The following is an 11,040-nucleotide window of genomic DNA, read 5'->3' on the forward strand; positions in this document are numbered from 1 at the left end:
GAGTAGGAATGGTATATGAGGACGTGTGTGATGTGTTTAGTGAAGTGGGGATGTGCAGGGATGGGGAAATCGCGATATTCGGTTCGTTTATGCAGTACCGGCTGTGCCCGCCTACATCAGGCCTAGCTCTTTATCGTGGTCCCTCACGATATCCTCAAATCTAAACATGTCCATCGTATGCGATCCACAGGTCCTGGGGATTCCAACCAAAATAAATAAATGTTGTGTGCATAAATAGTACGCTTATGACATATCCTCATTGTGCACGGAGGTATTGTCAACGGGTATATTCAGTCCTGAACTCGGACTTCACTTTGCTACTGCTATGCGTCGCATCGTATGCAATCACTCCAACTATTTCAGGAGGCTTCTGCTTTCGTCTGCGCATGGAACTGCACTGGAAATCTCAACTGCATCAAGATTGCTAGCGGACTCGACACTTCGCGCTTCAGCAAGTTTGTCAACACTAGAAATTTGATTGAGCAACAAGGGCTTGCTTTCCCATCGTAGTGGTCATCGTCTATGCCGCTGGGATTCACTGGGGCAACATGTGTCCTCATATCCTTGGTGGCTTGGATGCTGCTCACCGCAAGGAAGCAATTGCTTGTAGCGATTCTGACATCGCGATACTTTTCTCTGGGGACAGATTGACAACAATCGTGTCATATATGTGACTAGGCACTACTTGGGGCCTCTCTTTGGCTAAAAGCTGTGCATTACGCATATGAAGCGGTGTGGAGGTATGCATGGCCCAGATCGCGAAAGTCGAGTCTGGGACATCGGACTCTGCAACTTCAAACTCTGGGGCACTAAACTCGGTTGCTGGCATGCAACGACTCTTGGAAACGTCTAGCTCAAAGCCTTGGTGGATTCATCATCAAGAGGAGTGCTGGGGCCGGAGGCCTTAGCTCTTTTAGCGATGCGCTCGCGCGTCATCTCCTCGACTCTCTTTGCCGGAACTTGGTCAAAACCATCTGGAATCTCTTCTGGTACTGAGATCGACGTCGTATGAGGCCAATCGAGCTCGTCGCTGAGGCTGGGAGGCCTTAGCTCTTTTGACTTAAGCTCAGCGCACTCTGGCGCTACTGTTCTGACTCGCGCTTTGTCTAGCTTGCCACCAAACTTGCTTGTCATGTCTGGTGTGGACTCTCTGATGACTACAGTGTGTTCTTGAATGACGAGAGAGTGCTCTGACGTCTCTGGTTTGCAAATGTCAACCTGGATCTCGGTGACTAATATGCAATCGGCCACTTGAGTCAACTCGGACTCGCATGCTTGGGCCAGCTCGTTGCCCGCATTCTGGTTTGTGCTCAAGACCTTGTCTGGGTCTTTCTCAGGTGGACATTTGTATCCATCATCAAAGAAATCGGGTGAGCATAGAGTACCTGCGCACTCAAGCGCTTCCGTGGGATCGGCACAAAGTTCAACAGTGAGATTTTTCGTCATCATGTAACCTTGATGTATGATAGTGTAGTGATAAATCAAATCATTGACTCGTTTTTCGTGTGGCACAACAGCAGGAACAGCTTCGTGTGAGATAGTGAGTCTGGCACACTCAGGCGCTTCACTGTCAACTGCAGTGTCGTCGGATTCATATCCGGAATTCCAAGTGAAATACTCCACTGGGTCAGCGATCTGTGAGACTTCAATAAGGTACACAGTGTTGTTTTTAATCGCATTCTCGTGTGCAACTTCCAGTATGGCTGTGGTGTGCTCAGCACCATCATTCTCTTCGCGCTCGGTCTCTGCGCTTGAAACTATCACTCCGTTCTCAACCAGTCTGGTGTTTATGTGCGAACTAAAAGAGTCTGAGGCTCTAAGGCTCTCGTCTGGCTTGACTCTACACTCATGGCACGTCTGTGCTACACAACATGGACTCAATCCGAGCGTTGCGCTAGCTGGATCTCTTGGGAGCTCAAAATCGACGGCTGCAGCAGCTGGGTCGACTACTTGGACTGCCGCTACACTTCTCTGGACTGGACTGGGATGCGTGTCATCGCGTTTTCTCCCTGTGGTGCAATCCTGGGGCTCAATCTCAAAGTTCCCACTGAACTCGGGTTCAAGTTGCGCAGAACTCTGGCTGGCAATAAACTGGTCTGGTATGTCGCATGGAATGAAGCGCTGGGAATCTCCCTGCACTTCTGGAATGGCTCTGGTCGCGTTGAGCTCGATTCCAGGATCAAAAGGGTAGAATTTCGCCATCTTCACTAACTGGGCGCTTATTCTGCGATATGCGGGGCTCTGGCCATGATCAGGCACTAAAGCACTATTCTCTTTTGGTTCATACGATGGACGATAGCAATCGTCTGGCATCAAATGTCCATTTGCATCATGCATAACTGCAAATTCCAACTCAAACTCTGAGATCGGATAGTATGTGGTCGCATTCTTGAATGTGAGCAACACTCCAGGCTCAATGGTTGTCACAAGAGTGTCTGCATCGTCAGATCGAGGCTCTCTGGCCGCCGTAGGATCACCAGGGGTCACTTCGGATAGTTGCCACTCCAGTTCCTGAGTGAAATCTAAGACCGGGTGCGGGTCAAAGTCTCGCGGATTCAAAGTCATCGTGCTTGAGTCAATCGGCTCTTTCTTGTCAATAAAAGTCGTCGCCTCCATCGTATGAGGTATTCTAGCTTCGTCTGAGCACGTATGGGTAGTCTCGGCCCAATCCGAGGCCTGAGGAGCTAAGTTATCTTCGCAAATTTGCGGATCTGAGATGCGTTCAAGGCCGATAGGCCTAAGCTCTTTTGGTTCTAGCTCTGGTACTTCAACAGGGCTCTCTAGTTGGTCATAAGTGCTAGATTCTAGGCTCTCAGCGCTAGAGATGGATGCGGCAATCGGCGCACGATCGGCTTCAGACTGAATGTGAGCGCGACTCAATTCAGTTTGCAGCGCTTCGCTTCTGACTTCGACTTCAACTTCTGGTGTGCACTCCTCTAAGGGAACTGCTGGGACATTGGCATGGACTTCGAAATGTCCGCTCAACTTGGACTCGGAGACATCACAAGTGGGATCCGAAAGATATGCAACATGCGTCGATGCGCTCTGGTCATCTGCCCACTCTTGGAGCACTGGAGTATGCCTACGTGGTGGCAAAGCCTCCTCATGGATAGCTGAGCCCTCTAGGTCATGGGATTCGCATTGTTTGACTGCCGACTCTCTGATCGGAGTATCTTGGACATCGGAACTCGTGTCTGTGCCAAACTCAGGCATAACGTCGCTCTGATCTGCAGGTTGTGCTGGGAACTCTGGGAACACAGTATGCGTGGAACTCTGTTCTGCTATCTGATACAGGGTCGCGCTATCACATCTGTCAGCCAAGTCATCGACTGGCTCGGACTTCATGTCGAAGTCAACATCGTATGAATCGTCTCGGAGCAGTTCTCGTGCAACTGCGACAACATTGTTCATATGGGGAGGCTGGGTCGAATCAGACCACAGGCCTTGAACCTTGAGGTCATACCTGAGTTCGCGTCTGAACTTGGACGGGAATCCTTGGTAAAATAAGTCATCACGCTCTGAGGCGGTAAGGGCGTTCTTCGCTTCCAAACTCGCAGCGATTACACGGAACTTTCGCTGGTAACGTGCAAGGTGCTCTAAGCATCTCATCTTGCGGTCTTTCTCCACCAACTTGTGGAGGTCTTTCTTGCGATAAACTGGCTCTTCGTCGTCGGTGCTGTAGAAGCTCAGCAAATCCGACTTGAGCGACGACCAACTCTGGGTCTCAAGTCCAGGGAATGTCTGAACAAGCTCGGCTTCCCTCTCGGTGCAATAGGCTATCAGGTAGCTGCACTTCTCTGGGTCTGTGAGGAGTGCGGCATGCGCCAACATCTCAAACTCGTGAAGGAACTTCATGATCTGCCTGCCCTTAAACCGTGGAGCTTCGCGGCTGCGGGGTCTAGGCATTGGCATAGGTTCAACATAGAACATGGGCACTGCAGCTGCCAGGGCTGAGGCCATCACTGGAGGCGAACTAAGCGCCATGGGAACAACAGCAGGTTCAATGTAAGGTCACTCTAGACCTGCTCTTGGGGGAACTTGGAGGTACAAATGCGGTCTCCGACGCCAATTGCGGTGTGGCAGGAGGGAGAAATCGCGCTAACGTGGTGGGTAAACTTGGTAACTTGGTAACTGAACTTGTAATGCGTGTGGATCCGTTGATCCGTGAACTTGTACTATACTGTTTCTTGATGTGTTTCTGTAACGAACAATGTAGATACTCGATATCCACAGTAGAATGATAAGTGTTTCAAAGGAAAAGAAAGTGTGAACTTGCGTGAAAGTTAGTGACCCGTGGAAGAGGAATATCCTGCCCCCTTACACTTGGCTTACCATACATGGAACCTCGACGACCAATGCCATGTCTGGTAGCTGTCTGGCTCGTCGGGTGACTGTCGTGTCGTCGTGGGGACACAACACTCTGGTCAAAAATGCGCGAGTCTGGAATGGCAGGTTCTCTTGAGGCAACTCTGGCCAAACAAATGTCTTGGGTCACTGGCGAGGGACTCTCTGGTCACCTCTGGGTACTCTGCTGTCTCCTCGCGTCGGCAGAACAGCGCTTAATGTGAACTTGGAGAAAAACTCTGTAATAACACTTTTTTTGCGGCAACTCAGGCCAAAACTTCTGGTAAGTATGTTTCAAACTAAATCGTGGGTTGTCTGTACGTCTTGTAACGTTGGTAGAAATGTGTAAAACGTGTATAAAATGAAAGTATGATGGCCACAGGCCCGGTAGAAAAGGAGTGAGCACGCAACACTGGGCCCCTGTAAGGACCACCAGAAATGTAAGGGGGCAAGGGATCTACCACCCTAACGAGAAAGAGAGGGGGCCAAGTGTTTGGAATGCTCAGGGGAGGTTCGGATGATGAGGAGGGGGGAGGAGAAATGGTCCGGGTGCGATGTGATAAAAATGATAATCTCGTAAATCTCACTGATAATCAAACTGATGGGAACTCTGTCCCTGCACTATGTCTTGAGCCTCTTTGGCTTCTTATTTGCCGCTGTGGGCGCTGATAACGTCTGCTAGAACTTCATGTTCATTGGGGAGCACCTCTCTCTGTTGGGGGAGTCCTTTTTGTAAATACAGGGAAGAGGCAGTTATAAATATGAAAAAGGTATGCATGGAAATCCGAATGATCCGACGGGTTTAGGACGGCAACAGATCCACAAGGAACAAGTAAGAAAAAAGTAATATCAAAGAAATATTGACGTTGTTAAGGAATAAAGAACCATGGCGATCGCCTCAACCGCTGAACCAAATGCGTCACTCATAGCATCGTTCGACTCGTGTTAACAAGGGCTTTCCAACGATACCAAATTCGTCCGGATCGGTGGAGAATTGATGGAGATACAGAGGAAGCGGTGGAATATGCGGGTGACAGTTGCCCAATTTGGAAACTGATGGTAGTCCGTGGTCAGGAATGGTTTGAAAAAAATCAGAAAAAATATGTAAAATGTGGAAGGGGTATTTGGAACAGTGGTAGATGTGTTTCGGAAGTGGAATGCTTGACGTGGGTGGTAGAATCGCGATAATCGGTTTGTTTGTGTGGTACCGGCTGTGCCCGCCTACAGCATCTGTGGTTACGAGGCTGGCAGCGGGTGGGTGACCCCGTTTCCAGAGTGCCTTTCAGCCAGTGTCTCAGCAGCAGTCAGGCGGCTATGTCTCCTTAGCGCGTTCAGCGAGGTGTCCGGGTAGTGGTGGGATAATGTGGGGAACCGGGTTGGTGGTCTCTAGTGGGTCATCATTCTTGCGTCTGCGGTTACGAGGCTGGTAGCAGGTGGGCGACCCCGTTTCCAGAAGGCCAGTACGTTGGCAACAGTCGGGCGGCTGTGTCTCCTTAGCATGTCAGCGAGGTGTCCAGGTAGCAGTGGGAATGACCCTCAACTCAACCTCACAGATTGGTGTGCAATCTGCAGGACAGTGTTGCAAGGGGCTGGGATAGCGGGGGTGTGGCTGTGTCGCAAGTAGTGAACGTGTAATGGTCTGGGGGAAGTGATGATGTGGCACAGCTGCCACTCGAAAATCGTGCACGCGGCCCATGCCCAGCTCCGACTCAGTCCGGGCTCTCACAGCCCATGCGGGACATCCTAGGTGGGCAGGGGCGATTGTTGAAGCTTCCTTCTGCTGTCAGGGGACGACTCCCGGGTCCCCATGACCCTCCCCTATGGCCCACAGCCTCAGGTCTACTGTGGGTAAGAAGATGTAATAGATAAGATACAACTTGCCTACTGTGGGTAAGAAGATGAGAAGGAAGCTAACTTCTCATCTTCCCACAGTGGCCACCATATCAGGAAAACTTCCGGGGATACCCGGAAGTCACATGAAGGAGTAGGAACCGGGCCCGGAGCATGCGGCGCGCGGAGCGTGCACGCATGCGGGAAGCGCAGCGGGTGGAAGCGGGTCCGGACGCGGGTCCGGGTCCGGGCTAGTCAGGGTGTGTGCCCTGACACCACTCCCTTGACTGATGAAATACCCTATGGTCTTTCTCGCTGTCTTGCAGCCAGTCAAGCTTGATGAGCTCAAGAAATAGTTAGTGACAATCCTGGTGCAGAGCTCACATGCTATCTTAGTGATCCACTTGAATTACCTGGCACCGACATCCTCAACTTCTGGATGGTAAGTATTGTTAGTTCCGATGCCTATACTGATTCCCAGAAATTAGGCTCCACATATCCAGTCCTCAGGTCCATTGCCCAAGACATACTCTCGGTCCACACATCTTCTGTCCCATGTGAAAGGGCATTCTCTGCCACAAAACACACTGACAGCGACACCCAGAGTCATCTCACCCCTCTGCATCTTGGTGCTATTCAGATCACCAAAGCTGACATACAATGGAATCGCCTTAAGGAAGACAAGGGGAGGAAGGCTTCAGAGGAAGCAAAGGCTCAAGAGTGGCAGGAATTTGAGGCAAATCTTATCTTGGATTGTGCAGAGAGAGAAGGAATAGATCTTGAGTTTTGATGCTCAGTTGACAGTACTAGAAAGGCCGCTTACGCAGCCATGACCTTGCTTGAAGTGATGGAAGTATTGGAAAGGGCATTAAATATAAATATACATGGATCCAACTTTGGGGCTATATAAACCATGTGGTCGTGAGGCCCACACTATTTCTTGTATGTGATTTCGACTCAGTATCTACATATCTGTATCCCAAGGCTTCCAAGGCCAAATGAAATACGCCAGCATTTAGTGGGAATACCTGATCCTCCTGGGTCAGGGAAGCCCCACACATGGCGATAATTGCCAATGCAACAACGGATTCCCCCACATTCAACTACCCCTGCTTTGCCTGGCCCAAATGGTCAGGCACCCCAATCCCTGCCTGGTGAAAGCTACTGAGAGTTCCACCAAAGAAAATACAAGGATGCGAAGTTGATGAGCACTGGATGCGGACTCCAAGATTCGACAAGTGTCCTCCAACAACCCATGTGATGATTCGATGGTTCTAAGGGGAAAGCCAGGCAGTTATGTGATTCAAGTGACCACATACCGACATTTGAGCGACGAAAGTACCCACATTGCTGAGTGTTGATATCAATGTTGAGTCGAGCACAGCAAGAGTTCAAGCTTAAAGAGCTCAGGCCTCTGGGCCTTCACCCTAGTCCATGCATTATTCATATTAGAATTAATCTATGTCATGTGAGACTCAGACTCATATAATGTCATATCCATCCCCGGCCATCGACTTCCACTCCCTCCAACCCTTCCGGTCTACCTCCGCTCCTTCTTTACTAACCTCGGAGCTCCCATATTCCGCAATCACCTCGGTACCCCTCGATGGTCACCACCCCCTCTTTTCAATTTATTACCTACACCTCCCTAAGTACGGAGCCCCGAAGGCCTCCGGACAGCTCCGACGTCCACTAGCGCACTCCCGCCTCCGCTGGGCAATACACTCGCTTGCCCTGCAAGCCCACCTTCGGGCCTATCCCTCCTTTCCATTTCTGGGTTATCGCCTACCATTCTGTTAACCCCATAACCCAACTCATCGGTAATATTCAATCGGCTAATGTCTAACCCCATTAGCTCTGCTCCACCATTTGCGGGCCCGCCCTCACTGTAACCATATATATACTCAACTTGTACATAGGTTACACCTCAGTAATAAAATCGACTAGAGTTTACCCCCTTGGTTGCCAGTTTAGTAAGTTAGGGCACGGACGTGTTACTTGGCACAGCGCTCCTGGCATAAGTCGCTGAGGCCAAAGCCCTCCACCATGGAGACACTCCTTCGTCTCAACCTGGTCTCTGACATATAAGAGATCTAAGATTGTAAAACCTATGTTGTGTGAGACTGCAACAAGAATTATACATGAGTTATAGGTAGAAGACATAAGATGGTTCTCTGTAAGGTCGGTTGAGGTTCCGACCTTGGTGTTGACTCCTGCTATCCTCAAGCTGTCAGGAATTAGGCAGTATAGAGCTGTAATTTCGACAGGGGAGGAGAAGAGTGAAAACCTGTTTCACCCTTCCCCGCAATTTATATACATTGTTTACATCGAGAAATAAAGAGTAATAAACAATGAAAGAAAGAAAGCGTGCACAGCACGCATCACCACACATCCATTCCCTACATCCTCCCCCACTAGAACAACCATTGGGTGTTCGAAAATCGAGAAGGAATGATGGGTGGACTTAAACTAAGGCGGATCCTTGGTTCGGTGTCGACGGACATCCTTAAATGGCCTTTGAGGATGTGTATCGGGGGTGGCGAGAATTGGGAATGGAATACATGGCTGCATTGTTTTGCCACCAACAACAGCAGCATATGTAAGAAACGGAAATGTAAAATTTTTTGGTGATTTCCATTTAAAATAAGTGGGGGGAAAGGGGATTGGAGAATGGACGGAAGAGGAAATGGATGGCATGGGAGTGATGGGAGCAGAATGACGCTCGGATCGGCGCTTCTTCCGGCCTCGACGACGACGACGTTTCGATGTTGCCGCCACATCAGAGGATGGCGTGGACGCACTGGACGACAGTGGCGCATCAGTCGATGCCGGCGCCGACGCGTTGGACGGTGTTGATGACGGGTGCATCGACTTGGGAGGAGGCAGAGGTTGATGTGGATGTTGAGTCGCAGCCGGCGATGCAACAGCATCAGCGCACGCAGCAGTGCGGCTCGAATCATCGTTGGAGGCCGCACAATCAACTGGATGTTGATGTGCCGAAGGCGTCTCCAAGTTAACATGTCCGGGATTGGACGTTGACGTGACATTGGATGTGGGTTTGGTGAAAAACCCAAGTGGGCAGGGGGATAGAGGTTGTTGGGACATGGAGAGTGTCGAGGGACCTAGGGATTCTGTGGGTAGGGATTTGATGTACCTTTCGCGAGCAAGCGCATACAAGCGCGGCATCGGAGTCGCAACCCACTTGGCATGAACGGAATCCAGCCACTCGAACGTCTCATGACATGACCCAAAGCCAACACCCTTATCCTCGTAACTCCACAGAGCTTGTCGCCGCGCAAACCAAATAATGGCATCAACATACTCGCTGGCAGAGATCAACCATCGCTGGTGATCATCTGCAGCAACCGCGGATTTGAGACTGCTGGCGAGCACGTCTATTTCACTTATAGTCTTATTCTCCACTTCTCTGCGTCTGGGTTTGTCCCAGTACTGAGCCAAGTCTCGCAGCAGAATTCCATTCGAATCAAGATCGCGTCCATCAAGCCAATACATGGCGAGTATAAGTCGCGCACACGCGTGTGAGAATGCGGGATCGAAAAACGCGTGTAAGGAATGCAAGTGAGCGTCTGGAATGCCGCCAACACGTGAACAACGCACGAGGAGTGTGCTGGCGTGAATGTTTCAGCGTGTGTTGCCAGAAAGCGTGTGTGGATGTGGGAAGCGTGCGAGGAAGACCCAGAAATCCTGAGTGTGAGCCTAGGGAGCCGTGGACACAAAAGAAGTAAGCGAAGTCGATGCAAGCACGCGTTTTCTAGGTGCGCGCGGGCGTGTGAACTTCGAGTGAGAACGGCCAAATCAACACAGGCGCGCGTCTGAGAGCCGCGCACGTGTGGATTGCACGTGGGAAAGGTTCCTAGAGCGTATAGACGCATCTGGAGAGAAGCGCGCGAGTTGGGCACGAGAATATACTAAAAAGAGTATGCGCGCGTCCTCGAAGCGCGCGCGGGTGATTTAAACGTGAGAATTTAAGCCTATTATGCCTAAAAAAGTGTAAGGTCGGTTGAGGTTCCGACCTTGGTGTTGACTCCTGCTATCCTCAAGCTGTCAGGAATTAGGCAGTATAGAGCTGTAATTTCGACAGGGGAGGAGAAGAGTGAAAACCTGTTTCACCCTTCCCCGCAATTTATATACATTGTTTACATCGAGAAATAAAGAGTAATAAACAATGAAAGAAAGAAAGCGTGCACAGCACGCATCACCACACATCCATTCCCTACATTCTCACTGTCATATCCATTCCCGGCCATCGACTTCCGGTCCCTCCGATCCCTCCGATCCAACTCCGCTCCTCCCTCACTAACCTCGGAGCCCCCGTTATTCCACAATCCTCTCGGTACCCCTCGATGGTCACCACCCCCTCATTTCAATTTATTACCTATGCCTCCCTAAGTACGGAGCCCCGAAGACTTCCGGACAGCTCCGACGTCCGCTAGCGCACCCCTGCCTCCATTGGGCAATACACTCGCCTGCCCTGCAGAGCCCACCTTCGGGCCTATCCCTCCTTTCCGTTTCTGGGTTATCGCCTGCCTTTCCGCTAACCCCGTGAACCGACTCGTCGGTAATATTCAGTCGGCTAATGGTTAAACCCCGTTAGCTCCACTCCGTTCGGCTCCGCCAATTGCGGGACCGTCTCCGCTGTAACCATATTTATATCCCACTTGTACATAGGTTACGCCCCAGTAGAAAAATCAACTAGAGTTACCCCCCTAGGTTCTAATTGCCAGTCAGTAAGTTAGGGCACGGACGTGTCACTAGGCACAGCGCTCTTGGCAGAAGTCGCTGAGGCCGAAGCCCTCCGTTACGGAGACATTCTTTCGTCTCAAGTCTGGTCTCTGACACTCACCT

General features: G+C 50.7%; 2 protein-coding genes across 2 annotated transcripts; both read right to left on the reverse strand.

Moving 5' to 3' along the window:
• Positions 1-849: 849 nt before the first annotated feature.
• Positions 850-3,984, reverse strand: EI90DRAFT_3139398 (uncharacterized protein; the record flags this gene model as incomplete). The annotated part of the gene is made up of 1 exon (XM_039064931.1): positions 850-3,984. One exon carries the CDS (start codon positions 3,982-3,984, stop codon positions 850-852), a length of 3,135 nt encoding a protein of 1,044 aa, XP_038907648.1.
• A 4,659-nt stretch (positions 3,985-8,643) lies between these two features.
• EI90DRAFT_3139400 (uncharacterized protein) lies at positions 8,644-9,687 on the reverse strand (the record flags this gene model as incomplete). Its single annotated transcript, XM_039064932.1, has 1 exon — positions 8,644-9,687. The coding sequence occupies one exon, from the start codon at positions 9,685-9,687 to the stop codon at positions 8,644-8,646; it is 1,044 nt and encodes a 347-aa protein (XP_038907649.1).
• Between the last annotated feature and the right edge of the window lie 1,353 nt (positions 9,688-11,040).

The sequence above is a fragment of the Cantharellus anzutake genome (genome assembly GCF_015039405.1).
Source record: "Cantharellus anzutake strain C23 chromosome Unknown EI90scaffold_266, whole genome shotgun sequence".
Classification (NCBI taxonomy): Eukaryota; Fungi; Basidiomycota; class Agaricomycetes; order Cantharellales; family Hydnaceae; genus Cantharellus; species Cantharellus anzutake.